The sequence below is a fragment of the Daldinia caldariorum genome, assembly GCF_022478825.1.
Source record: "Daldinia caldariorum strain CBS 122874 unplaced genomic scaffold F4812scaffold_23, whole genome shotgun sequence".
Classification (NCBI taxonomy): domain Eukaryota; kingdom Fungi; phylum Ascomycota; class Sordariomycetes; order Xylariales; family Hypoxylaceae; genus Daldinia; species Daldinia caldariorum.
Window position 1 is genome coordinate 226183 of NW_025953059.1, and position 27345 is coordinate 253527.

At 46.1% G+C, this 27345-nt stretch overlaps 7 protein-coding genes across 7 annotated transcripts; 4 read left to right on the forward strand and 3 right to left on the reverse strand.

Moving 5' to 3' along the window:
* Nucleotides 1-1785: 1785 nt before the first annotated feature.
* F4812DRAFT_444904 (BET3 family protein) lies at nucleotides 1786-3077 on the reverse strand. Its single transcript, XM_047935546.1, has 4 exons — nucleotides 2803-3077; nucleotides 2741-2749; nucleotides 2447-2669; nucleotides 1786-2370 (listed from the first exon to the last, which is right to left on the reverse strand). Exons 1-4 carry the CDS (start codon nucleotides 2835-2837, stop codon nucleotides 2059-2061), a joined length of 579 nt encoding a protein of 192 aa, XP_047786229.1. The 5' UTR covers nucleotides 2838-3077; the 3' UTR covers nucleotides 1786-2058.
* A 170-nt stretch (nucleotides 3078-3247) lies between these two features.
* Nucleotides 3248-4744, forward strand: F4812DRAFT_226754 (WD40 repeat-like protein). Its single transcript, XM_047930489.1, has 4 exons — nucleotides 3248-3590; nucleotides 3657-3783; nucleotides 3833-4588; nucleotides 4644-4744. Exons 1-4 carry the CDS (start codon nucleotides 3456-3458, stop codon nucleotides 4691-4693), a joined length of 1068 nt encoding a protein of 355 aa, XP_047786230.1. The 5' UTR covers nucleotides 3248-3455; the 3' UTR covers nucleotides 4694-4744.
* A 1695-nt stretch (nucleotides 4745-6439) lies between these two features.
* On the forward strand, nucleotides 6440-8582 carry F4812DRAFT_226763 (uncharacterized protein). Its single transcript, XM_047930490.1, has 3 exons — nucleotides 6440-7240; nucleotides 7296-7597; nucleotides 7657-8582. Exons 1-3 carry the CDS (start codon nucleotides 6580-6582, stop codon nucleotides 7891-7893), a joined length of 1200 nt encoding a protein of 399 aa, XP_047786231.1. The 5' UTR covers nucleotides 6440-6579; the 3' UTR covers nucleotides 7894-8582.
* A 3849-nt stretch (nucleotides 8583-12431) lies between these two features.
* On the reverse strand, nucleotides 12432-13187 carry F4812DRAFT_226819 (uncharacterized protein). The gene has a single exon (XM_047930491.1). It carries the CDS (start codon nucleotides 13090-13092, stop codon nucleotides 12619-12621), a length of 474 nt encoding a protein of 157 aa, XP_047786232.1. The 5' UTR covers nucleotides 13093-13187; the 3' UTR covers nucleotides 12432-12618.
* Nucleotides 13188-14831: 1644 nt separating this feature from the next.
* F4812DRAFT_444920 (uncharacterized protein) lies at nucleotides 14832-17755 on the reverse strand. The gene is made up of 5 exons (XM_047935547.1): nucleotides 17167-17755; nucleotides 16572-17098; nucleotides 16143-16513; nucleotides 15655-16082; nucleotides 14832-15539 (listed from the first exon to the last, which is right to left on the reverse strand). Exons 1-5 carry the CDS (start codon nucleotides 17435-17437, stop codon nucleotides 15232-15234), a joined length of 1905 nt encoding a protein of 634 aa, XP_047786233.1. The 5' UTR covers nucleotides 17438-17755; the 3' UTR covers nucleotides 14832-15231.
* A 523-nt stretch (nucleotides 17756-18278) lies between these two features.
* Nucleotides 18279-22616, forward strand: F4812DRAFT_444926 (heme peroxidase). Its single transcript, XM_047935548.1, has 7 exons — nucleotides 18279-18740; nucleotides 18792-19758; nucleotides 19812-20328; nucleotides 20378-20606; nucleotides 20669-21453; nucleotides 21514-21759; nucleotides 21833-22616. The coding sequence occupies exons 1-7, from the start codon at nucleotides 18434-18436 to the stop codon at nucleotides 22136-22138; spliced, it is 3357 nt and encodes a 1118-aa protein (XP_047786234.1). The 5' UTR covers nucleotides 18279-18433; the 3' UTR covers nucleotides 22139-22616.
* Nucleotides 22617-23543: 927 nt separating this feature from the next.
* Nucleotides 23544-27245, forward strand: F4812DRAFT_453261 (calcium ATPase; the record flags this gene model as incomplete). The annotated part of the gene is made up of 10 exons (XM_047936453.1): nucleotides 23544-23617; nucleotides 23685-23758; nucleotides 23817-24085; nucleotides 24148-24689; nucleotides 24740-24980; nucleotides 25044-25459; nucleotides 25518-25866; nucleotides 25937-26520; nucleotides 26573-26890; nucleotides 26945-27245. The coding sequence occupies 10 exons, from the start codon at nucleotides 23544-23546 to the stop codon at nucleotides 27243-27245; spliced, it is 3168 nt and encodes a 1055-aa protein (XP_047786235.1).
* Nucleotides 27246-27345: the final 100 nt, after the last annotated feature.

Consider the following 27345-nt stretch of genomic DNA (forward strand, 5'->3'; position numbering starts at 1 on the left):
GGTAGAGTAAAGAGCATTTGCGAGAAGCTTGCAGAACGGGGGACTGGGGGGAGTCGAGAAGTATGGGTTGAGACAGACGCGGTGGAAAAACCTATGGGTCAGAGGTCCGATTTAGGCGCATATCTGAGAACGGCATCATGTACCTACCTAGGTAGATCATTATGACTTTTAATGCGGGCTATCAGTGGGGGATTGCATAAGATTAACAATGTATTCTCTAGCGTATATTTCAGAACGTCTTCCCAAATTTAATCTTGGCATCCTTCATGTCAATTTCAGAATTCTGACAGGTACATATTACTAGACCACATACGAAGTACATTTGCTAAGTTGTTGGATAATCGTTAAGCATGTATATAACAGGTATTTTAAAATTGTTAAACATATATGTACATAGTAACGGTACATTTATATAACGTAGATAATATCAATAAGTGGTTCTAATCCTTGCCGATATTTGTTTGTCTATAATGAAGCTATGGGTTAACGATTAATTTCACGCTCTTATTCTCTTCCTCACAACATATCGGAATAAGGATTCGATATATTGATTCAGTTGACCCCGGTCGGTTCATCGACTTTGCCGCCGCATGCTATCCGAGGGAAAAAAAAAAAGTCTATACTACCTAGATGATCTTACTATCGATGATTGTTGTGTTTGCACAGTGCTTTGTTAAACTAGGTATTTTCCCGTGGAAATCAGCTTTGCTTCTCTTGGAGAATATCTTTAGAAGATATGTAACATGATTTGATAGTCTTTTTTTTTCTTCCCAAGAGGCTTAATCTTTACCTACCTTAGGTGCCTACCTAAGGTAAGCAAAGCAACATGGCAAAACGACCAAGGAAACGTAACTCACATAAGTGAAAAGCAATCTAAAGGGGAGGTCATTTTGCTATCATGTATAATAGACCTTACCATAGTGGCTAGACTGGACGCACCAACAAGTAATGGCCGCGGACGGGGTGAAAAATATTCCCGGGTAATTTTGTCATATTCGGCGAGACTACCTAACGTTATTGTGTTCAATGTAATCCTATGTAATCCTATCTTATAGAAGCTCGTTTGAGTCTAATAATTCGACTTTAGCTGGAGTAGTGACAACTTAATAGCCAACTTAAGCATTTGGTGGATCATGTTGGCAATTATGCTCTCCATAACCATGTTACGCTAACGGATGAACCGGTGGACTCGTGGATGCAGGTACAATCACACTCGGCACAAGTACTAGATGCAAGTACTAGATGCATGAAAAACCTCCGATGGCGCGTTGGTGCGGCCAAAGAGACATCTTCCACGCCCGCATGAAAAAAATACCTAGGTAAATTCTCGAATTAACATATGACGTAAGTGATATATAATGTATAATACTCCCTAACTATGTAAGTTATAGTATTAGTTATGAAGATGTCTTTGAAATACCTAGGTATACAAGGATCACCAAGCGGACAAGGCCATTGATGTAAGCCCGTCTGCAAATACCTATGCCGGATGATCACTGCAGGAAACAGATGGGTCTATCTAACTACCCCCGACTTGACCCCGACTGACTTATATATTTTCTCCAAGTCTCGGGAGTCAAGTGGACCGCCCCGATCCAAAAAATAAATAACGAATTCAGAACCTACCGTACCCTGTCCCATAGAAGAAGCAATGGATATATATTACCCTTCTTATTGACCCTCATATTATTTTTTGCATCCTTTTCTGGATCAGCAACTTGTCTTCGCAGTGAAAGGTACGACTACAGGTGTGTAGGTAGCTAGTGAAATATGTATTTTCTTGTTCTACGAATAAATAGGAGATACAATATGATAACCTGGTTTCGGTGGTAACTTTTTACGCAAAAACTTCTAGGTGCGGGCCATGCATACTATAAAGAATCCAAAGTAACATGCCGCAATATCCCAATAATCCCCGGTATCGTTCTATCTCGTTAGATATTTATAGTTGGTATCATTGTTCATGTCTATCAAAACTGTGTCTGATGGGTTGCTGGAAGCTGTGCTAGACCTGGGACGCACCCCCTAATAATCATACATATCGCCATTATAGGCTTCCTAATCGTCCTCTGGCGGTAATTCGTCATCGATATACCTTATCAGAGATATCCTCATCTCCGTGGTGTCATTCCCCCGTAGCACATCGCTGATAAAGTGCGCTTCAACCTGCATTTGAACCATCTCAAGCGCCCCTCGCAAAACACCGCAAAATATGTTTGAGTACCACAATTCATCCTGTGCTCGGCCGTCATCGGGAAGTTCAACGAAGTCGGCTAATGGATTTTCTTCAAATACGAGAGAGAATTGTTTGCTGTCGCTCGTCCAGTTTGTTACAGTCGGCGTGATGTTAAGGAATATCTTGAAGCCAACCTGTAAGAATTAGCCATATGTATGTTAGTTTAGAACACGTACATATGAGATGGAATTGCTTATTGTGAAGACTTGCCTTCGCGATCATGTCGGCCGTCTCTCGAAAATTAGAGCATCGTCTCATCGTATTAGATTTGGCCAGGTAGTCCTCGATTAATCGGAGGCCAATATTGTAGCCCATCCTATCTAGTTGCTTGTTGACTTCGACATAATCGCCCTCAAAGTCCTTGCATAGCTGCGCGACTATGGTGCCGTAAGTCAAGGTGACAAGCTCGGCATTGACTTTATCGATGCGACCCCTTATCCCGGTGTGTTAGTAGGACTCGTGATGCTTGTAGTTGGTGGAAGTTTCGATGGACTTCGAACTTACTTCCAAATCCTACTCTTCGTTAGCAAGGATACCGCAAGGCTGAAGAGATGCTGCTCACTTACTCTTCGCCCACGCGGGCGGCTTTGTTTGCTGACATGCTCGGTTGACGAGCTCAAGTTGAGCTCATTTAGGTCATTGACTCTTTCCGATATACGTATCGGGATTAGGGAAGCCTTAAAAACCTAGCCTTGCGCGGGTGTGTATGCGTTACGGTCTCAAGCAGCGAGCTGAGTTTAGTAATGAGAAGACGGTGAAGCTGGTGCTGCAGTTTCATTGATGGATTGATTGGTGGGACCGAGGGGTTAACGTCGGCAGCCCGATGGTAAGAGTTCCACCGATCTCTTTGATGACCCCACCTGCCTAGTACATAGGCTAGGTATCTACCTAGGTACCTAGTGTTCTTGGAACTTTCGAGTCGAGAGCTTCTAGGAAAATCGCTTTTCCGGTAACTTTTATCTGGACACCTGCAGCCCTTGGGGTCCACCAAATGAAGCTAGGAGGTACCTAACCTTACCTAAGGTATCTAACATCTACTTAGGTACTTGGAGCTCCTAGATCTCGATAAACGCATCTTAATATTTGTTACTCAACAGAAACGCGCAGAGTCGCGCGCAATTGCCTGACAAAGACCTACAACGACACACAAGTTTGACGTCAAACTTCACAAGCAAAAAGAAATTATATTTCTCCCATATACAAATCGCAACTGGCAGACATGTCCGCCGAAAAACGCCCTGCACCTGAAGAACCCGGCGCAGGCCAATTGGTCGTGAAAAGACAGAAGCCAGGAACCAGTACTGCCCTCTCTCGCCGAGATGGAACATCTGGGAGTGGTGCGCTGGTGCAGTCCGTATGTGTATAAAATATAAGAAACCTTGACGAGAAATGCGGGCGCAGTGCTGACATCGTGGTGTAGGCACCTCGAACGAGTAACCTAGAAGCACCGTTGATGGAACTTACTGGACACTCCGGAGAAATCTTTTCAGCGAGATTCAACCCTACAGGCGCTTTAATTGCTTCAGGGTCCATGGACCGGAGCATCTGTAAGCTTTGTCCCAGTACCTTACTCGTGGGCTTTACTAACCGAAACAGTGCTTTGGAATTCATCGGGCACATGTGAGAACTACGGCGTGTTGACAGGCCATCGGGGCGCAGTTTTAGATCTAAAGTGGTCTCGGGATTCCGAAATTCTATATTCAGCTTCGGCAGATATGCACCTCGCCAGCTGGGATTTAACTTCCGGGACAAGGATACGACGATATATCGGACACGAGGAGATCATAAACTCTCTGGATATAAGCAAGCGTGGCGAGGAGATCATAATCAGCGGAAGCGATGATGGTACTATAGGCATTTGGGATCCTCGATCGAAAAACGCCGCCGATTTCATTGAGACCGACTTCCCAATTACAGCCGTAGCAGTCGCAGAGGCAGGTAATGAGATCTTTTCGGGGGGTATCGACAATGACATCAAGGTCTGGGACATGCGCAAAAAGGCCATTGTATACTCTATGCTGGGTCATAACGACACGGTGACCAGCCTAAGCGTGTCGCCGGACTCTCAGTCGCTACTATCTTACTCGCACGATTCAACTGCGAAGACCTGGGACATAAGGCCGTTTGCACCCACCGAGCGACACATCCGTACATTCGACGGGGCACAGGTAGGAGTTGAGAAGAACCTAACCCGAGGTAGTTGGGATAGGGCTGGCAAGAAAATTGCCGTAGGTGCTGGTGATGGAACAGTATTGATATGGTCCAACGATACCGGGAAGCTCCTCTATAAATTACCCGGCCACAAGGGAGCGGTCAATTGTGCCGAATTCACTCCCGGCGAGGAGCCTGTTAGTAAGTGAACCCCTAATCCGAGTTCCAATGTATCTCGTTGCTCACGTGCAATTAGTTTTATCTGCGTCTTCTGATCGTAGAATGTTACTTGGAGAGCTGAGATGAGAGCTCTAGTTTCCTGAGGCTTAAGGAGATAGTAAACAGCCCGTCGCCTTGGGCATAGTTTATACGAATATCCCCGAAGGGTTTTCTGCAAGGCTTATGCTTTACCTCAGATATCCTATTTTGTTAGGAATATCGGTTTCGATTGTCGTAAGCTCCGTCGACTTACAGCCGCAAGTCGTAAAATAGCTTTGATAGAGGCTCATCAGCAACTTCTCGAAGAATTCATTCAGGGTAATGAACCGCACGCAGCCTTGGGTACGCATCGGATGGACTGGTGAGGGGATATAATGAGGGATATAATGATTATCCGAAGCCCGTTTCAACAATTTATCTCTCTAGCCATCCGATGTTGATTGCTAGCTACCTACCTAGATGAAGGTAGTCTCGAACGCTTGGCTCTCTATTATTCACGTTGCAACGCAAATATCAAGTTTTGTAGGGCATTGCTTACAACTAAATGCTCGCATTAATCTCGCTATCTTTCTAGGATGAGATATCGATACCGTATGCTAGATACAGTTACAAAATTCAGCGGATACAGGTATCCTATGAGATTCATGGAAAATTGTAATACTTAATTACCTAGGTACCTACCTAGGTAGGTATATTATATCGTAATTTGTTAACAACCTCGCGATTACGCACCTTAGGCACCTACTAACGTACTATGTACAGGTAAATGCAACTCGTATAAGACCCACCCGCGTACCTGGCGGCTGTCACTTCATTGGGTGGCATGTATTAGATTCCGAAACAATGGTCGCGGTAGTGCCCCTGCGTCTGGGTTTCATCTCAGGCAGCCTGGCAGCTTCAGCGCCTGCAGTTGCACTCAGAAGCGGCGATAAAGGGGCAATTTGATTGGCCAGCTTCTTCTTCTTCCTTCATGGTAACTCCCAAATTGAACCAAATTCATCAAACTGGCCAAACTACGTACCTCTTCAGATCTCTCTACTTCGTACTTCAACACTAGTCGTTTTGCATACCAATGGTCGATTAAGAGGGTCGATTAAGAGGGTTAACATCCTTCCGATTACCTGGCGTATGCAGATGAGACTACCAACGCTTTGGAGACGTTTGCTCATTCTAGCAGTCTCTCAAGCGCTGTGACGTCCACATCTTCCTTCGGCCTCCTTCACCTGTCCTTGGTGTGCCTCGCAGTTTTCACACTCACCCACTGCCCCCCCACACACGTTCCGTTTGTAGCTGTCTACCTTCTCCTTTCGCTTCTAACCTTCTTTCGACGAGACGAGCCAATCGACGGCTACTACAGTCGATGGAATTATCATAATCCCCTCGTTTTCTTTTTGTACTATTTCTCGCCCCTCGTTCTGTGCCATTTGAAAAAAAAAAAAAGAAAAGAAAAGAAAAAAAGAAGAAGAAAACGAACTCTGGGAGTTTCGGTTCTATTCTCTCTCCTGCGTCAAGATTAACAATAATTTATTCGATAATTCACCCTACCACCACATCCCTTTGCCTTTCTTCTTTGGCTTGGCTGGTCCATCCCGAGCTCACAACGTACGATTCGAGACGTAAAACATATAGATACTGCAGGTATTCGAGTGTTCTTGAAATCCCGCGATATTCGATTCGGCGAGGCCATTTTCATCCAAAACGAACTTTACATAACATTGAAGAGACTCTATACTTGTCGCCAATCGACTCACAACAATTCCATTGGTACGACCTATTAAAATTCGCGCCAGGTCGATCCAGTTTAGCCATCCGTGTTTTATCGTAGTACTCAGACCTTGGTCGACCGCACTCGTTTCATCGCTCGTTAGATTTCGCATCGCGGTCGAGACCAGTATATAGAAGCATGTACAATATTAGACATCGGTGACATTGGGTTCGACACTTAAGAAGCTACATTTTCGCTCATTATAGTCATGGATTACCTTCGCTCGAATGTCCTTCGAAGAGGGCAACCCTCAGTTCCACAAACGCAGGATTTAGAACGGGGGCGGCCAGAGACGGGAGAGCAATCTGGTACCGGTACAAGACGTTTTCCGATCAGTCGCCCTTCTCTGCCTGTGATATTTACAAATCGGCCGCGTACAGGTGTACAAAATCAGGGGACCGGCGATGACACCACCGAAGATGAGAGCCCAAAGACACCGCATCATGATTCAGGATTTCCACAGGCGCCTTCCACCCACCTTCGCGTACCGCATTCAGCACAGGCTAGGACAGAAAGATCCCCAAGTCCAACTTCTAGTCAGGTCTCGGCGTCTACGTCGCAATTATATCCACTTCGAACACGAGCCGAACAGTTTTCTACCGTATCTGAACCCAGACCTACGCATAGGAGCGCTAACCGCAGAGATACCAATATGGGGCGGTCGCAATTCCGGGGCGCAGATCCCGGGGAGACACACTTAGCCGACCAAGTAGGCAGGACGAGGCGGAATCGTAGCCGGAGGCAGAGACACGATGAGCGGCCTAGGAGATTCTTATTTTGCTTTCCCTGGGTCAAATCACGACGAATACGCTCCCAGATCCTGCGGTGCTTCGTGTCTGGCCTCTTTCTAATGGCTATGCTCACTGTCTGTGAGTAGTTAAAAGGCGACCTTTACGAGGTTCCATACTGACGTAGCAATTGTAGATCTCGCCCTTTCGATCACCAGAAACGTAAATAATAATGAATTTACGGTGCTTCTAATTGTCGTCATTTTATCTGCAACCATCTTCTTTTGTCACGGCCTAGTCAGAATCTGTATGCTCATCATCAAGCCGCCCAACGAAGACGAACGTCCGCGCATGCCACAGCTAATGGAGCCTGGTGGATACGCTGTTCCACGGCGGCCAATCCATGTCATTCTTGCACGCGACGAAGAAGTCGCAGGGATTGATAATGTTGCCAACAAATTAGAGCCTCCGGCTTATGGGTTATGGCGTGAGAGTGTTGTATGTATCAATCTATATGTTTTATGACCTGTTATGTGCCCAACTGACAAGCAGTATAGCGCGTTGATCCGGATCGCTTATATTGGCAGCGTAATGACCAGGCGCCTACGACAGCGGATGAAGAGCAACAGACTTATCCCGAGACAGCTCATACACGACCGCCATCGTATGCATCAGAAGATGGCGTTTCGTACGTTGTTGAGGCTCGTCCAAGATCCATAGCCCCTTTAACTGATGCTCCACTTCCACCTCATCCATCCGAGGCTAGGCTACCTTCCACAACAGAGCGACCTTGAAAAATGTTTGGTAATAGGACATATGCATACGCGTTCGTGATCCCATATTCGGCGGAGGGTAGGCTAAATCGGTTGAGTAGCCTATCCGTATAATGGTGTATGATCAGAGGGAAGAATCAAGTATAAAAAGGAAAAGGGTTAAAGTGAGGGTCTTGTATGTCTTATTCATACCAGCATGGCGTAGTATCTAGGTATTATGGGTTACATATGCATACGGAGTTTGTGATTCTAGCACCGGCGCCAGGGAGCGCGGGTTAATATTGCTTTATACATTGGAAATATTCACTACCTCCTAATCGAGTCCTTTTCTCTCACTTGGGCGCATGCCGACGCTTTTAGTAAGCAGTATGTGCGATACGTTAGATATATTTTCTACCCGTGTTCTTGCTTTTTTACACATCTCTCACGAGGTGCTTTTTTTGCATATTCTCTTTACTAATAGGTAATATTCTAATACATCAAGCGTCTATATAAGTTCATAATAATTGGATATCTAGTCTATTTAGTGCAGAAACCTATTTTAGAAATTAAAACCTACCTAGGTAGGTAGGTACACATTACAAACTGCTTCTACGTTTTTTTTGAAACATGTCTATTTGGGGTTTGCACTTATAATGTCTGGAAGTCAGTCAAATCACTTCGAAGTCCTGATCTTTGCGTCATGATCTCCCAGATGTTAACGCACATCGCCCAAGATAGAGAGATCGACAGAAGAATCGCAGTCAGATGCTATGTCTTGCGTGACGATCGCAAATGTATTTAAGATATATTCATTGGAGCTTCTTGTGCCGTTCTGTATCGCTATTGATTATGTCGCTACAGTATACTCGATGCGGACCGCATAGTAGACTTTAGCTTCTTGCGTGTAGATACTCACAGGTATGGTTTCATATTATAAGTAATCGGGTCGTCCCGATTCTTCAATGGCTCCCAGGATAAAATATAGAAGATCGCTTATTGCGTATAGGTTTGTAAGCCACTCTACTAGACCTATTTGTGTAAGTTAGATTGTGGAGCTGAGATATTAAATAAGATGAGATTCGACAGGCGAAGTATGATAATATTCCAACGAGACGGGACTAATAAAGATCGTGATCACACAGAATGCCGTCAAAATAAGTGCCTAACACCATGATTCCTTCCACCAACCTTTTTCAGCGAATATAAAGACAAATTAGATTCAAAAAATTGTTTTCATATAGAGCAAAATTTTATAATTATTCTATTAGTCATTCTGATGGTCTACGAGACGATTCGGTAAAGTTATGCGGATAGCAAAATGACCTGCTTAATAGTGGAATAGGCACTTTTTTTTGACGCCATTCTGTCACAGTCACAATACCAGTAAGTTGACGATGTTGGGAGATCAGCAAGGCGGATGCTAAATCCTATAACCCCGGCCTTGCGACGGAGTGTTGATTGGTTAAAGCATGAGGGTCTTTTTCATGGAGGGGCAGGGTCTTTGTGCGCTGACCAGGGTGGAGAGAGAGAGATGTTATACAATGTAGTTGGATGCATTTGTTTTTCCCCTTACTTACGCGCAATAATGATGAAGGGTTTATAACTGTTACGTTACTGTTACTATTGAAACCATTTGGCGTTAGAATTCAAGTTCCAAATTCTAGTAGCCAGTTCTCTTTAAACAATGCCTACCTAAGGCACTCCTAGTGACATAGCAGATAATGGATGATGCATTCCTATCAACGGAAATAATTAGTAATATCCTAAACCAGGGCCATCTCGAAGTACCGGTTGGGTTCATCTCTTACATGCAAGCCGGGCAAGGTATGAAAAGCCAGTAAGCTGGGTTAGACTGTTCCAGATTATTACCCTGTCTCATTGTTTCTTCATCCCGTCCCGTTCTGCCCAGTCCTCTGCGCGTCTTTCGGGCCTCAAGTCCTACTATGTATACTATGAAGTGTGGGGTCGGGTATCACGTTTGGATGGTATGAATAGCCGGGGGATCATGTTACGAAGGATCATCAGCTTCAGCAGGCTGGCATGAGATTCGCCGAATAGCGTAGCTCTCTCTTTTCCTCTCGTTGTTAGGAGCCTGCCTACTTTCTTGAAACCCCGTTGTCATTCTATTGATATTACAAACACGTTAAATTATAACATAAGTGTTAGTAAAGACATAGCCTGAGGGATATAAGAGGTAAAAATAAGCTAATACGAAAAGAATCGGAATAGCTGGCATCTGACGGCGACTTGCTAATGGCTACGGAAGTCTGCTAGTGAGACTTTGCATCACATTAGATCCATGTCTCCCTACCTAGATAGTTAGTACTTGGGTAGGAGTGAATTTTTTTCGTGGTAGTCATGCAGGGCAGCAAACCGTAAGACACTAGAATAAGGGTGGGAAGGCTAGGTTAGGTTAGGTAGTATTACTATTGGGTGGTAACTCGGCGAATAGATTCTAAAGTGGAAAACAGTGAATATTGAGTACTCTTCCTCTTTTTTTTTTCCTTCCTCAGCTTGCTTGAGGCTTGAGGCTCATCAACATAGGGCCATGTCGTACATAGCAGGTGAGGAAGAGTATAACATGGTAGCACAAGCTAGGTAACACAAACGTAAGGAGAATATGGTAATAGGTAATAGGTATATATATATATATATACTGTATGTATTATTGTACATACCAACGGTAAAAAGAAAAAAAGAAATGAATGAAACAACCTAGACAAGGAAATTTGATTATTAGAAAAAAAAAAAAAAAAAAAAAAAAGCACCGAAGTACCTAGCCAGTAGTCGCCTGGACTTCCACCCAGAATTTGGCGATCCATCCGCTAATAGGCAAGTTAAACCCTACTAAGGTAGGCACGCACATATTGTATGCAGGGAAAGGTTTACATACTAAGGATCTTTTAGGTAACTGCTACTAAGTAACTAGCAAGTACTTACTAGGAATCTACCAAGTATCTACTACATCAATAGCCGATTTAGACAACATATTACCGCTTAGGAAGCACTTGTATCCGGTACCTATCTCTTATGTATTCTATACCGTAGTGTAGAGCTTTAAGAGTAGCCCCTTCGTCCGCGCCAGGTCCCACTTGCTCTGGAACCTGTCCCCCTCACTCCGTGCCCTCTTTCAACTTTCCCTCGTCCCTCTCTCTTTTCTAATCCTCCCTTTTTTTTTCTTGTTTGTGATTCTAAATACTACATCTTCATCGCATCGTATCACAATCGTGTAGAACCATTAGTTCTCCCCCTGGAGGTCGCGCAGTGTTCGGAGACGTCGTCGTTAGGTAGAAGAGAAGGCTGCTTGTTGGTTGAACGGATAGCAGCAGTAAAAGTTGGAAGAAGTAGAGTTGTGAAGGAATAAACCAGGGAGTCGGTCACATAAGGTTTTCCAAGGAAAAGTGAGTTCCAACCTTTTTTTTTTATTTTCCTTGTGGTCTATATATTGTTTTTGCATTCAGCAAAAAAAGATGAAAAGAAAAGGAGAAAAAGCCCAGCGCGCGCAAATGGTGTGTGGTACAGCAACAGGTTTAGATTCAGGTCCGGCACCCAGCTTGTCTATCTTTTCTTCTTCGTCTTGTGCGACAAACGATTCCTACACGGCTTCTCACGATACCGGCGACAGCGGCGACATCGATAGCGACTATTGTATATTCCACTTAGTTACGCGCGCAACTCGAATACTATACGCCCCGCGATAGATGCAGGTGTATATTCTCTCTCATGCATTGCGTACCTTGCAGTCTTCATACCTTGGGTCTATTTTTCAATGCGCCGACATCGCGACAATACAGACGCAATCCTATTTCCCGGCAGCTTACAGAGGGCAATGGGTAGTTTTCGAATGCGTGGGCTATAGTCTCCAGCGACAATATGATTCCATCATCACTAGTCTAGTCAAGTCGGCGCGAACCATTTGAATACTTTTGCGCACAACCAACCTGTTAAGACAATCTGCCTTCGCCCGGATCCTATCTAGTATTACAGCGAGGATGTCGCTCTCTTTTCCCATTCGCGGCACTGCTATGTCGTACGGTTTGACGCCCACCCTCCCAAGATAAGGATAGTGGCCTTCAAAATCAGTTGGTAATATGCGCAGCTCTATAAAAATGCCATATCCAACTAGAATTGCATGTCGATCGGACAGGCCTGGTTATCCTTCGTCTCATCTTGTGTTAGGTAGCACAAACCCAAATGCCTGTAACCAGCCAAGTCGACCTGCAGATTTTGGAAAACCACTCATTATGCTGGGCGTCCATCCTCCAAGCCTGCACGAATTGCACGTGGCGGTACATTATTACGCTTTTGGGCAGTACCAGATTGATTACCTACATCATTATCCGCTTGCAATGCCAGTGGTCGAATATCTCAGTGGCAATATCTACAAATGATTCTGGTCTCCTAAGGAGCCTCCGACCTGGGAAAATTCCAATTCGCATTTTCGATGTTGACTTTTCTTCCACTGGTGATTGGATGTTATTGAATTAGAATACTAACGTGCCACTACCGCATCGCTGCAAACGGGCTATTAAAGAATGGACAGTGGGGGATCAAGTTTATGTGAAGTATCATGCTGATAATTGAACTATACAGACTCACAGATTAATCACAATGTCTTCTTTATCTCGTCGAGCATGCTACAAGTGCGGCAATGTTGGCCACTACGCGGAAGTCTGCTCCTCTGCCGAGCGCCTTTGCTATAACTGCAAACAGCCGGGTAAGGCTTTTGTCCCCTAAGAAGCTCCTCCCATACACCTCCCCATTTTAGCTAACAGCGCATACTTTATAGGACATGAGTCCAACCAATGCCCCCTTCCTCGTACCACCGAGGCGAAGCAATGCTATCACTGCCAAGGGCTTGGACACGTCCAGGCCGACTGCCCTACTCTGCGCTTGAGTGGTGCTGGTGGTAACGGCCGCTGTTACAACTGCGGTCAGCCTGGTCATCTTGCCCGAGCATGCCCTAACCCTGCCGGTGTGGGAATCGGACGCGGTGCCCCGGTTGGCCGTGGCGGCTACGGTGGTTTTGGCCGGGGCGGTTTTGCTAGTGGGCCCCGGCCGGCTACCTGCTATAAATGCGGTGGACCGAATCACTTCGCACGGGACTGCCAAGCCCAGGCCATGAAATGCTACGCCTGTGGAAAACTTGGTCACATCTCTAGAGACTGCACAGCACCTAATGGTGGTCCTCTCAACACTGCTGGCAAGACGTGCTACCAGTGCGGAGAAGCTGGCCATATTTCCCGCGATTGCCCTCAAAAGAACACCAATGTCGAAGTCCCGGCCGAGGTTGACATCCCCGCTGCTCCGGCTATTCCCCCGGTAGCGTAAGAATATCACATCCCTTGCAGTATCCGATTGGGCTTGGTCCGGCGGTGAGAGTGTATTGACCAGGTTGCTTTAACCGTCACACCGGCCGTCTCAGCGCGCTACTTTGAGCCCTCGAGAATCGAGTTACCTAGACTAAATCTCCCTAAAGGGGTCTTGCAACACATTGGATAATCTTGTTTTCCTTGCACTTTGCATCTTGAATTATCAAAATTTAAGCATAACGAGCATTCATCTCTTACCTGTTTTACCATATCTATCATTTCGCTAACTATTCCTTTAAACCCCTTTCATCGTTTTCATCGCTTCGCCTATTTACCGGTGTCTGGGTGTTCGGCCATCATAAGCCCGCATCGTTTCGAAAGAGTGAGTTATACTAGACTGCTCACGAGCTTCTTTGAAATCGACCTGGGGAATTTACTTATCCCTAATTTAAACCAGCTTTTCCCCCCTCTTCTTGTCCCTTCATGTTCTTTTCCGGCATGACTCACGGCATACATGATACGATACGGTTAAACCTCTCCATTACGTACGACATTAATGCGGGCGGTTGATATTCCTTGGCGGACTGGGTCTACGTATAGACTCTTTTGATCGATCGGATCGATCTATTCTTCAGATACCCGTTTTTTGCCCTCCTGTATTATGACCAGCAAGATTGAGGAAGGAGGGAGGAGTGGCATTTTGACGAGAAAGGGAAAGGGTGCGCACCGAACTCTGCGCGCATCGTCGCGAGCAGTTCTTGCGTGAACGTAATTGAGGGGGACGAAACCACAAGCGAACGACACGAAACTTGAAAATCGAAACTCGCAAGGTATCTAGCTGCAGCAGATTTGGTTGGATGCGGGCTATGTTGAGTAACGCCTTACCTATAAAAAGAAATCTTACAGAAGATTTCTTGGGAGAAAACATTTAAGCAATGGACGGACGTGGAGTGATCAAGTGGGAACGTGACCACAAGAGCCCGAGGGGGGGAAAGGACAAAAAAAAGCCTTCTGTGTTGGAACTATCAAAAGGATTGTAATGAAGTAGATCACTATCAAAATCAAAAGGGGGGGAGGGACTAGTCAGTTGGGGAGGTGGCTCCTCGTCGCCAATAAGTCAAGTCAAATCAAATTTGTCAAGCTGTATCATATCAAAGCAATATTGCGTGAGAAGCTCGTATCACTTTAAGGAAAGTAAACAGAAGTGTAAATATTATTGTCTGAACTATTTATGTAGGTACCTTACGTAAAAATCTTTCAGACTATAGGGAAGTGTTCAGACAACCGTTACCCGCCATATTTCAGAGGCTCATTCAACTCATGCTATACAACTATCTATTTATAGTCCAAAGGGGAATAATAAAGCCTCTTAATGAGCAACTGCAACAGTGGGTATATCACTGGTTAAACTAGGGATAACTCCGCCCAAGACCGTCTCTGCAAGTGAACACCGAGACTTAGACCTAACACTACCAGCCTAGCCCATAGTATATGGTCAGAATAAGTTGATATTCCAAACAAAAACTTGGATCTCATACCTTGTCATTATATTCCACTCTATATACCTTACATGCCATCTAGAGCAATGCGGTAATTAAAAGCCTACCTTAAGGTACTAGTATATATTCTGTAAACATAGAAAGCTAGCCAATACAAGCACCCATACATCCGTTCACGCTTCCTGGATGGTCGATTGACATGTCGTGTCATCTGTATCCTTGCTGAATTCATGGATTCTAACTCGATACGTTCTCGATTATGTACCTATTGTAGGGTAACATGGAATCCTACAGCGTAACCTCGATACACACGCTGTGCTCAACGTAACTAGACGGCTTTAGCTGGATGGTCTGGATAAATCCTATGCATCATGGCAGGTATAGTTTATAAAGTAGTTGGCGTTGTGTATATTGTATATGTTATATCTTATTGTGTCCGCAGTGTAAGAGCTGATCTAGATAGGATGGTAGGTCGCCGCAAAGGTAAGTGATAATTATATTGGAAGAAGAGGCCCATGCATTATTCGACCGCCTTATTATTAAATCATAAATGAATCTGGTCCTATTCATGCATTGGTAGGACTAGAGCTGTCTCTAACCCATACCTCACCAACGGGATCCCCGTGATCTTGCACGCATTTCCATTTACCGATGCCATAGGATTCAGAGGCTATACGAAGTCCACGGCCGCCGCCGCCGACAATAAGATTACCGGGACGGTATGACTGGTCCCGATTCATACGTCGGATCACCGAGCCATGTATCCTAGCAGTGTCTGGAATATCACGTACTTCACCGCACGGTAAAGGCCAACGGATTGGCTTCCACGATCCGTCCGGCTGTAGGTCCATCCGTCGGAATGGCATGTATTCCACTGTGGTGTTCAATATCAGCAGTTATATCTCCATGTTGTCATGTTGCCTCGCCTGAACATAGGTTTATAAAAGAGCGAATGGAAGCAAGGTAAGAGAGGTAACAAAACAACATACTAATCTTCCAGCTGATTACCTGGCCTCTGCTAAGACCGGAGCCAAACTCTAGCGAGTCGTGAATTCTAGACAAGTGCGCTTTATGCAGCATTTGATGGAAGGGTCGGAAATCGTGTTCTTGCTTCTCATCTTCGCCCGTGAAATTGGAATGATCCCAATGCGTAGGCTGACCGAAGAAAGGAGAATCTTGGCCTGTTGGACTTGACTTGTCAATGCGAATATCAGGAACGGGTCCGTCAATATGGGTATTGGTGTTAGATTCTTCAGAAAGTTCAGTAACGCCCATCTCGATCAGTTTTTGAGCATCGAAATTGAGGCCGGCTCGTTGGGCCTCTCTGATCATATAAGTAAGGGGCACATGGCTTGCTGGCTTAGTATCTGGCGTGATCTCCCACCCACCTCCAACATCACCGTGGCCGCCGGCAAACCTGGCTCGATTTAAGCTATTGTTCTTCTATGAATGAATACCTTGGCATTATGAAGCTTACCAAATTTCATCGATATCCTGTTCATCATCATCCGAATCATTGTCAACGTCTGCCATTTGGGCGGATTCCGGCTTAGCTTCACCGGTTTGGCTCCTCTTGTCAACGGAGCTTCTGGTCGCCCTTGACCTGGAACGAGAATGCGGCCGGAATGCATGCTCATCAAGGGGTGTTAGGGTCTCTTGTCGTCGTCCTCGTTCTGATTTGCTGGCTGACGTCAATCCGGATATAGCGCCTCGCCTTGCGCGATACTTCTCGTGCATCATTTCGTGAAGGGGACGGTAACCTTTGTGGCCTTTGTTAACCCTTTGGTATATAAGATCTTGCCTAAACTTCGCACGACGTTCGTCTATGGACACGCAATGCCGAATGACCTGCAAGCAGCTATAAGCTTAAGAAATAACGGTAGTAGCTAACACGAACTTCACTCACTTTGGCACTGCTTCTCGCAGTGTACGGCATTTTCGATCTTTGCATCCACGCTGTCTCAAAGCGAGGAACGGAGTTAACAGTATCGAAGAGTCCCAAAAATCGGATTCTATTCACAGGACGACTAAATGTCTCCCGGAATCCTTTCATGAAATGATACATCTCCCGCCTCTTCGCCTTGTGTTCCTCAGTATGACCAGACTGGCGACTCTGCCACTGGGAAAATGCTTTCCAGGCAAAGGCTACCATCTCTTCATTTCCGTGCGAAAGCAGACCGATATAGTCAAGCATCTCCGCAAGGAAACGGGCCACATAGGCTCCCCGAGAGAAACCGAAGAAGTAGATCTCGTCGCCTGGCTGATAGAAACGCATGAGGAATCGATATCCGCCTACTACATGGTGGTCGAAGTTCGACCCGATGGCGGAATCTTTGGCCTTCAAGTACCAGGATTGAATTCTAGCACTTAGACTTGTGTGCGACAGCGAGTTGGACACGATATACGTCCCTATTCCTGGCTGGTAGTAGTGATCTAGTCTAATGGTTAGTGAAATGGTATGAAAGCTAATAATTCATGTGATGAGTCCTAGAAGAATATACACTGGCCACCCGTTTCTCGATCCAAACATCTGAATATCTTCAAGATATTGCTATCACTGTCGTCGCCATGAAACTTATTGCCCGTGCCGTCGAAACACAGCACGAGCTTGTGGGGAGTACGCGAAGTCTCTTTAGCCGGATTCATCGTTGTCCACGCGGGTGCATGGTCGTCCATGCCCTCATCGAGACTCGAGGACGTTGTATCATGCCCTTTTGAGTCCTCGCGATCTCGCAGGTAATGTCCCTCGGGAGCTAAGTGATACGGATCCATTGGAGCAGGGTGAACGATAGTATAACACGGCACAAGGTAGTGTTTGAGCAACCCACCATAGATTTCCAGGTTATGTAGGTATACAACGATAGGCTAGTGTAGATATCCGAACACTGGCATTGTATATAGGTATGCAAAGTAATCTCGCCAAGCCAATAGGCAATCCACAGTAGGCTGTTAGATCGCCGGGTATCTGTCTGTCTCAGTGAAAACATACCTAGTTAATGTCGATCATGTTGAAACTATTATTGCCACATACAAAAGAAAGTGACCTTTTACATCTCGCAACAAATTACTGGCGGAACAACTGAATATAACTATTGTTATGAGCTGAAGGTAAAACTATAACGAATGCCGATCAACACCATTCTTGGTTCAGCTCTTATGCGGTGTTGTGAATAGTGTAACAAAAAGTACCTACCTATAGCCAACTACCAATTTCTTTTTACTAATTGGACTAAGCATTCCAATACGTTCCTTGAATCTGGCTTACCTATTTGCGGAAATGGCTGCAGAATCAATATTAGATACCTAGTAGGCACGATGTATCACTTGGGGGTTCCAGGGGCTTTACGCCACCACCACCAATTGCAATAACATACATCAACCAGCATTTCCGTACAGTATCTCGTAGGCGGTGAATTGATAGTATGTATCACTCACTACTGCTCAATTGTATTCCGCTCGCTATGTATATCGTTAGCACCTATTCAGATTTGTCGTAAATTTCAACGGGTCGAACATGCTGTGCAAGTGCTGTGTTGGCTCTAAGGATGGTATCCATGTACATCTACGTGGCAGCCCAGCCCTCTCATATAGGTATACAAATGTAAAACCATTTCCAGGCGATGTTATTCTCTTGCTAGAGTAAACTATCGTTTGTATTTAACAAGTAAATACCGTGTGTTAAGTAGCCCTTGGAGCTCTGTCGGCCAACTTCCCCTATCATTGTACATGATTTTCTTCTGAAAGATAACTCTTTTCAAACGGGCCATAATGGGTGATCAGACAACAAATAACGGGCTCTATAGAGGCAATGGCAATAAACCTCACCGTATCGATTCTAACAGTTTGACCACCATGCGCAAGTCATCAGCATCATCCTCCGGGATTCCATCCGAGGAGAAGCCTGAGAGTCTTCCAAAGGCTGACCGTGAAGGCGTCTCGTCTGTCTTTGCCCAATTCGGACAGCTTCTCTACGCTTCACAACGACCTTTGCCTACCCAGAATGGCGATGGTACTTACAGCACAACAGTCCAAAAGACTGGATTGAAGAAGGACTTGAAATATCTCGGGTTCAAAGGTACGCTGTGACGAACTAATAGGAAACGCTGATTTTGCTAATCGACCATAGACGTAAAGACGGTTCTAGACCTAGCCCGGAGCAAACTTAAAGGGGAACAACTGGTGGATGACAAGACGATGATAATGGAGCGCGTCATCCAACTTGTTGCCGGACTACCTCGTAATTCACGACTCAGGGAAGAGCTGACCAATACCTTCTTGAACGAACTCTGGTATACACTGGACCACCCACCTCTGTTATATATGGGAGAGAAGCACGAATATAGAATGGCGGATGGATCATGGAACAACCCGATCAATCCCCAGCTCGGAGCGGCCGGTTCGACATACGCGAGGAGTTGTCGCCCAGGCATTGTGCCCCTTGGGGCTATGCCAGACCCCGGACTTATCTTTGACTCTATCATGAAGAGGACCGAATACCGCAAGCACCCGAACAATGTCTCTTCGGTACTTTGGTATTGGGCAACAATTATTATCCATGATCTCTTCTGGACAGATCATACCGACATGAGCAAGACCAAGACTTCCTCGTACTTGGATCTTTCTCCTCTTTATGGAAGTAACCAGGCCATGCAGGATTCCGTACGAACTTTCAAGGATGGAATGATGAAACCCGATACATACGCGGATAAGAGGCTTTTGGGATCGCCTCCCGGAGTTAGTGTCATTCTTATCATGTTCAACCGTTTCCATAACCATGTAGCAGCAAACCTGGCTGCGATCAACGAGGGTGGCCGCTTCACACCCCCACGTGAGGGGCTCAGCGAGGAGAAAGCGGCTGCCGCATGGAAGAAGCACGACAATGACCTTTTCCAAACAGCTCGACTGGTTACCTCTGGGTTGTATATCAACATCACATTGATTGACTACGTGAGAAATATTGTCAATCTTAATAGGAGTAATACTACCTGGACTCTCGATCCTCGCGCAGAGATGGGCCGTGATGCCGGCACCAACTCCGGGTCCGAGCGCGGTACTGGTAGTATGGTCTCAGCTGAATTCAATCTTTGCTACAGGTAAGTACTCCAACTCATTGAATTTCGAGTTACGGTTACTCAAAGATCCGTAGGTGGCACTCGTGTATCTCGGACAAGGACGACCGATGGGTTCAGAGCTTCTTCCGTGAGCTATTCGACAAGGATCCATCAGAACTAAGTCACCAGGACTTAGTCATGGGCTTTGCTAAATTCGAACGTGGAATTCCAAATGAGCCGACGGAGAGAGTGTTCGGCGGCTTCGAGCGAAATGCAGATGGTAAATTCGACGATGATGATCTTGTCGGGTGTATCAGCGACGCCATTGAAGACTGTGCGGGGGCATTCGGTGGCCGCAACGTGCCGCAGTCGATGAAGCCTGTAGAAATCCTTGGCATACTTCAAGGCCGAAAGTGGAACGTTGCTGGCCTCAATGAGTTCCGCAAGCACTTCGGCCTGAAACCATATGAAAAGTTTGAAGATATCAATTCCGACCCAGAAATTGCTGACTCTCTTCGCCATTTATACGAGCATCCCGATTTTGTCGAGCTATATCCGGGACTCGTAGCTGAGGAGGCGAAGGAACCAATGATTCCCGGAGTGGGAATTGCCGTAAGTCTTTCGTATGTGGTGTCAAAGCAAGACCGCTAACATCGTACAGCCTACTTATACCATCTCTCGTGTCATTCTCTCCGATGCCGTCTGCTTAACTCGGGGAGACCGCTTTTACACTAATGATTATCACCCTCGTGGACTCACTTCTTGGGGTTTTAACGAAGTGGCGTATGACCTAAACACGAACCAAGGCTGCGTGTTCTACAAGCTGTTCCTCAGAGCTTTTCCGAACCACTTCAGGGGAGATTCAGTCTATGCCCACTACCCCATGGTCGGTAGGTTCACCATCCAAATCCTTCATCATCTGTGGATATGTGAACTAATCGGGTATTTACAGTTCCGAGTGAAACCAAGATGATATTGACTAATCTGGGTCGTGCTCAACACTTCAACTATGACCGACCTTCATTCATTCCATCCCCTGTCATCGTCACGGCATATAGCGGGGCACAACACATACATGAGAATCAAGATAAGTATAGAACCATGGGGGATGAAGGGCTTTCGTTCCTTACGGGCCGTGATGAAAGCCACTTACTTTCAGCAAACTCGCCCTTTGGTTTCAGTCCGAAAGAACCTACGCATGATCAGCTGTGCAAAGGGGATTGGAATTCTCATGTGAAGACATTTTACGCTCAGACCACGGACCGCCTCATAAAAGAGAAAACTTACAAGCTGGCTGGACAGAGCTTCATTGATGTTGTTCGAGACGTCGGAAATATCAGCCCCGTCCACTTTGCTTCACGCGTATTTAACCTGCCGCTTAAGACGAAGGGGAACCCGAAAGGCATCTATACGGAGCACGAGCTATACATGGCGCTCGCTGTGGTTTTCATTTCTATTTTCTCCGACATTGACCCTATGAAGTCGTTCCCTATGCGACATGCCGCAAAGGCTATGGCTGGCCAGTTAAGTAAATTGATCGAGGCTAACGTGAAATCGGCGACTGGACTGGGAATCGGCAGCTTATTTGTCGGGCGCCCAAGCAAAAATGATTCATTGGCATTGTACGGCAGCAATTTGATCAAGGAACTGTCGAAAGCTGGTATGAACAATTATGACATTACATGGAAACAGATTCTGCCAGCAGCGGCAGCATCCGTACCAAGCATCGCAGAAGTGGTATGTCTCTCGGACCCCAGAACTAGCATTATGAATTATGACGGCTAACTCCCACCATAGTTCAGTCAAGCTGTGGACTACTATCTGTCTGAGGATGGATCCAACCATATTACTGAGATTTACCAAGTCGCCAATCTCCCATCTTCAAGTGAAACCGATGCATTGCTGCTTGGATATTGCATGGAGGGCATGCGGCTTTCAGGAACGTTTGGCTCATATCGCCGAGCAATGGCCGGGGACACTATCATGGGTGACGACGGTAGCGAGGTATCTATTCGTAATGGCGACCGCGTTTTCATCAGTTCTGTAAGTGAATCGACAAACACGATAAAAACACTACTATTCGGAATCAGCTAATAAACTAACCTGTATTAAATAGGTTGCCGCAGCTAAAGATGCCGAGCATTTCCCTGATCCTGATAAAGTGAACCCGCGCCGCCCGCTCGACGCCTACATTCATTTCGGGCTTGGACCACACGTCCATTTCGGGCGCGATGCAGGCCAAGCAGGGCTAACTGAGATGTTCCGATCTGTATTTAAGTTGAAGAATGTGCGGAGAGCGCCCGGGGCCCAAGGTGAGCTCAAGAAGGTCTTACAACCTGGAGGTCTCTGTATGTATATGAGAGAGGATAGGGGGGCTTACTTTCCGTTCCCCTGCACGATGAAGATATGCTACGATGATTAGGTTAGGTACCTAGGTTAAGAGGATATGCGTGCGTGCGCAGAGAGGTATATAGGTGAGGAGCGTGGTCTTTATTAAGAATTAGTTAGTTACACTGAGGAGAAGCTCTTTTATATTTCGCGTTTTCATAGCTACCTACCTGCCTAGGTACCCTAACGTTTTATCCTGAAAGCACCTCGTTAAAGAAACCAACCTCTTATAACCGGTCTTTCTTTTCTATAACCCTCTTTTTTCTTCTTTTTTCTAAGGACGTGGTACAATTCATTTTGACCTAGTTGAGCTCTCTCGTGTTTGCTATTACTTAACAAGTAGTTCCGTAGTGCTCCTGATCGAGACCGAAAAAAACTCCCCCGTGTCTTTGCTTACGAGCCGAATGGGGAATACCGAGCTTCATAGCTTCTGACCTATTAAAGCAAGGCAGAGAATAACGAATAATCAGTGACAGCGTGGGACGACATATCCACGGACGACCAGCCATGTGCATGGCATGGATAAGTCCAATTTAAAAGGGAGGCCGCCCTCCTGTTTACGCTATTTGATGTTCCCTGTGTGGAGCACGTTACGCGTTGCTGATTGGCCCAAATACACGACTGAGTATATCCCTAACTATTACTTGTATTGCCATTGGTACCACGATGAAGATTTTATATATGTTGTGACTTAGACCTCGTTTCCTCACAACTTGCCCACCTTGTAACCCCTCCCCTCTCCCCCTGAGCTGGTACCTGACTAGAGCTTTGCTCGATGCGGTGCGCGAATTATGTTAAGCTTGTTTTTTTCAAAGAACATGTTACCTACTGGGGGTCAGGAGTCAGTTAGCACCGCCTCTTTGCTTTTCTCTCATGCTGGTCTCCTGCTGGGGATCCTGTCGCTCGGAATCGGCGAAAATAATAATTATAATAATACCTACCTACCTAAAGCAAAACGACATGTGATTGTTGGGGCTAATGGGGCCCTGGAGGATTTGAGTATGTACAATTAGGTTATACTGTGGACGTTGAGCGAAGATGCCAAACAGTTAACAGTGCGGCATCCTATTCTCATGCATGGCATCATCAGCTATACTATCCTACTTCAGTTTTCTACCAACCTGCATTAGATATTTTAGGTACCTCCTACATATATGAGGTAGTTTAAATGTAATAACAAATATCTAGCGATATAAAAAGGGACGTGAATTCGCCAGTCACCTCAGATTTTTGCACCATCTGCCTGACCTTTCCGTCACCTTCTCCTTCTTAGAGTCTTCTATTCAACTTGTCCCCCGTATTTACATTGAGCTGCGCACTCAAGCCTTTTCCTTTTAAACCAAATGGACGAACCTGACCTCAAGCATGGCATTAAATGGGACGACGAGGAGGCTGTCCGCCTTTCGCGTGGGCTCCGTCGTGCACAATCCAGCGGCTCCATGTCTATTCGTAGCGTGCGCTCGCGACGTGAAGTCGACCCGTCTATCGTTCTCCCTATCCAATATCGCACCGTGTAAGTGATATTATCGAACAATTAGACAGAACCTAAGCCGTAGGAAGTTCTAATCTCAAGTCTCTAGCTCCTACCAGATCGAAGAATCTAAGCAGAAGGATGTCACGCAGCGGCCCGAGGCGAAAGACAAAGCCACCAAGGGTAAGAAATTGTAGAACCATCTTATGCTCCTGTATTATCTGCTCACATCGATTTTAAGATCTATCCGAGCTCGAATGGCACACAATCTCAACCGACGAGGCCCTTCGCCGTCTCAGTGCATCGATGACAGAGGGTCTCTCAACTGAACAAGTCACTCGCAGAATCAAAGAATACGGTCTAAACGCTCCATCTCCACCAGACTCACGTACCCTTCAAAAATATTTTGGTTATTTCTTTAAAGGATTTGGCCCTATATTGCTGGTTGGTGCTATCCTCGTTTTCGTCTCTTGGAAACCACTCGGCCAACCGCCAGCATTGGCAAATCTGGTATGTAATAGTATCCAGAACAAATACCTAATACTTTCAACAGCTCTAACGCCCGCTTACAGGCCTTGGCAATAGTCCTACTTGCGGTATTCTTCATCCAAGCTGCATTTAATATGTTTCAAGACTGGAGCTCATCGCGAGTTATGAGTTCCATCAAGAACATGCTTCCCGAGGACTCGATAGTCCTCCGAAATGGCGTCCAGGCTTCCCTCGACTCCAAGGTGCTCGTACCTGGCGATATCGTATATATCAAGGCCGGTAATAAATTGCCGGCTGACATGCGCTTCCTTCAGGTTTCCAGTGATGCTAAATTCGACAGATCTATCCTAACGGGAGAGTCTTTGCCAATGGCAGCAACAGTGGACTCGACAGATAATAACTACCTTGAAACTCGGTGCATTGGTTTGCAAGGTACTCACTGCTTCTCTGGATCCTGCATAGGCTTAGTTGTGGCAACTGGTGATCGGACGGTATTCGGGCGTATCGCAGCTTTGACCAATGAGCCCAAGGTAACATTAACCACTTTAGAAAAGGAGGTCTTATACTTCGTCACGATCATATGCTCTATCATGCTCACTATGATTGCTATAGTCCTAATTGTCTGGTAAGCGGAATGCATCTGCTATTTAACCGTTCAATGCTCACCTTACATAGGGGTGCCTGGCTTCGAAAGGTTCATCCTAATTGGATCAACGTCCCGAATCTTATCGTTGGATGCGTTAGCGTAGCTATCGCATTTATCCCCGAGGGGTTACCTATTGCATTGACCGCCGGTTTGACTATCACCGCGAACTTGATGCGGAATCACAAAGTCCTGTGCAAGTCGTTGAAGACGGTTGAGACCCTGGGGTCTGTGTCAGTCATCTGCTCCGACAAGACTGGGACCCTCACCGAGGTAAAGAGCGAGCCGACCTGGACCCTGACGCTTTGTTTTGGTTCTTAAGCTGATATTGTTTAGAATCGAATGACTGTCACCGAGTGCACTATTGGAAATCACACCATCACGGTTGAAGGAGCTGAGGGCGAGCTAGATGCGAGCACCACGCCGGCCGTCGCTGGCATGATAACAACTGGCGTAGATCAAGTGCGCGCTATTGCCGGGCTCTGCAATGCAGCCGAGTTTGACGCTGCGACTATGGATTTACCCCTCGAGCAGCGCCGCGTCTTTGGCGACGCTACGGACCAGGCAGTGCTGCGGTTCTCTGAGCGGTTCGGCTCAGTACAGCAACTACGTCAATCATGGCAGAAGACATATGAACTAGCTTTCAACAGCAAAAATAAGTTTATGATTAGGACGTTCTCTCTGCCCAGGAAGGACTTGCTAAAGGGTACCCTGTCAGAGGCCGAAGCAGGAAGCTTCCATGTTGGCGACACGTAAGAATCTCACGATGGTCTGGAAGAGCTAATACGGTGCGATACTAACGTATACTAGACTTCTGACTATAAAGGGGGCCCCTGATGTTCTTATCAGCCGGTGCTCCTCCTTCGTTAATAATGCGGGCGATGTGCATCCCCTTGATGATGAAACACGAGCGTCGTTCGAGGAAGTAAAAAACGCGTATAGTAGCCAGGGAAAGCGTTGTCTTTTACTTGCCCGCAAGGTCATTCCCCAGAGCGAACTTCAGTACCACTCCGTAACCACTCAATTTGAAGACGAGATTACCACGCACGCCAAATCGGACTTGACTTTAGTCGGCCTCGTAGCTATCGTCGATCCTCTACGCCCAGAAATCCGCGAAGTCGTTTCGACACTGCGGGGGGCTGGCATAAGGGTTTTCATGGTGAGTATCAGGATCCCTTGCTCTTCGATAATGTCCCCAAGTACCGTGCTAATAATATAATAATGTCCAGGTGACCGGGGACTTTGCTCTAACAGCCCTTGCGATCGCTCAAGACGCTGGTATCGTAACTAGTCCTACGCACTCTGTTCACAATATTTCCTCGCTCCCCAGAGAGGAGGTAGTGGAAGACGCAAAGACCCCAGGTCCCCGCTCGTCAATTCTTATTAGCGGACCAGAGATGCTTGGTTTGAATGAGCATCAATGGAAGGCCTTGACGGAGTACCAAGAGATTGTCTTTGCTAGAACGACCCCAGAGCAGAAACTACGAATCGTAAAGGAGTTCCAAATAAACGGTGTGGTGGCTATGACTGGAGATGGCGTAAATGATGCGCCGTCTCTAAAAGCTGCAGATGTTGGTATTACCCTCGGAAGCGGCTCCGACATTGCCATCGAAGCAGCCGATATGGTTCTTCTTGATTCCTTCTCGTCTATTGTAGAAGCGGTACAATACGGTCGAGTGGTGTTTGATAACCTGAAAAAGGTGATCTGTTACCTGCTACCAGCTGGAAGTTTCGCCGAGTTCTGGCCAGTAATGACCAATGTCATCTTTGGAATCCCACAGATCCTTTCGTCCTTTCTTATGATCATTATCTGGTAAGTGCCTACCAAGCCGCAGGACTCCGAAAACTTCACTGACGACATTTAGCTGCTTTACGGACTGCGCTGCTGCAACAGTACTCTCTTATGAGAAGCCTGAAGCCGACGTCCTGCTGCGAAAACCACGCAACGTAAAGAAGGACCGTTTAGTCGGCTGGCAGCTTGTGATCCACGCATATGGTGTCCTTGGCATGATGGAAACTATAGCATCCTTCGCAATGGCCTACTGGTACCTAGAGAAGAACGGAATCCCATTCCGCGTGTTGTGGTTTTCCTTTGGAGAGCTTCCGGAATGGATCGACCAAGATTATTATGCACAAAAGCTAAATGAAGCGTCTTCAATTTATTTCGTTAACCTGGTCGTAATGTAAGTAATGCGGCTAATCCCTTGGAGCATGACGGATAAGCTGACTTGGCATAGGCAATGGTTCAACTTACTTGCAGTGCGCACGCGACGATGGAGTATCTTCCAGCACCCACCTATTTTCAATAGGCATACGCAAAACCTATACCTTTTTCCAGCAATTATCTTCTCGTTGTCAATGGCTATCTTATGGCTTTATATCCCTCAGCTTCAGTCGGTTTTAGGAACTTTCCCTGTGCCGGTAGAACATTGGTTCCTGCCCTTTGCTTTTGGTCTATTCATCCTACTATTCGACGAGGTGCGCAAGCTTTTCGTACGAAAATATCCTAATGGACTATTGGCTAAGATTGCTTGGTGAGATTAACACATTGGAACTTTGGCATACTCTGTTGTGTTTAAGGGGTATGAATATTCCTATAGAGAAGCGAAGATTTTCATAGTACTATCCTATAAAGTGT

Bases quoted from the DNA above. Each gene is read 5' to 3' on its own strand.
- F4812DRAFT_444904 (XM_047935546.1), bottom strand. From the start codon at position 2,837: ATGTCAGCAAACAAAGCCGCCCGCGTGGGCGAAGA. The intron at 2,371-2,446 runs GCAAGTCTTCAC...TAATTCTTACAG, and splicing joins CGGCCGACATGATCGCGAAG to GTTGGCTTCAAGATATTCCT.
- F4812DRAFT_226754 (XM_047930489.1), top strand. From the start codon at position 3,456: ATGTCCGCCGAAAAACGCCCTGCACCTGAAGAACCCGGCGCAGGCCAA. The intron at 3,784-3,832 runs GTAAGCTTTGTC...TAACCGAAACAG, and splicing joins GTCCATGGACCGGAGCATCT to TGCTTTGGAATTCATCGGGC. The intron at 4,589-4,643 runs GTAAGTGAACCC...ACGTGCAATTAG, and splicing joins TCCCGGCGAGGAGCCTGTTA to TTTTATCTGCGTCTTCTGAT.
- F4812DRAFT_226763 (XM_047930490.1), top strand. From the start codon at position 6,580: ATGGATTACCTTCGCTCGAATGTCCTTCGAAGAGGGCAACCCTCAGTT. The intron at 7,241-7,295 runs GTGAGTAGTTAA...TAGCAATTGTAG, and splicing joins AATGGCTATGCTCACTGTCT to ATCTCGCCCTTTCGATCACC. The intron at 7,598-7,656 runs GTATGTATCAAT...CAAGCAGTATAG, and splicing joins GGTTATGGCGTGAGAGTGTT to CGCGTTGATCCGGATCGCTT.
- F4812DRAFT_226819 (XM_047930491.1), bottom strand. From the start codon at position 13,092: ATGGCCAGCTTCTCCGCACTGGTAGCACGTCTTGCCAGCAGTGTTGAG.
- F4812DRAFT_444920 (XM_047935547.1), bottom strand. From the start codon at position 17,437: ATGGATCCGTATCACTTAGCTCCCGAGGGACATTACCTGCGAGATCGC. The intron at 17,099-17,166 runs GTATATTCTTCT...CCATTAGACTAG, and splicing joins TCGAGAAACGGGTGGCCAGT to ATCACTACTACCAGCCAGGA. The intron at 16,514-16,571 runs GTGAGTGAAGTT...AGCTGCTTGCAG, and splicing joins CTGCGAGAAGCAGTGCCAAA to GTCATTCGGCATTGCGTGTC.
- F4812DRAFT_444926 (XM_047935548.1), top strand. From the start codon at position 18,434: ATGGGTGATCAGACAACAAATAACGGGCTCTATAGAGGCAATGGCAAT. The intron at 19,759-19,811 runs GTAAGTACTCCA...AAAGATCCGTAG, and splicing joins GAATTCAATCTTTGCTACAG to GTGGCACTCGTGTATCTCGG. The intron at 21,454-21,513 runs GTATGTCTCTCG...CTCCCACCATAG, and splicing joins TACCAAGCATCGCAGAAGTG to TTCAGTCAAGCTGTGGACTA.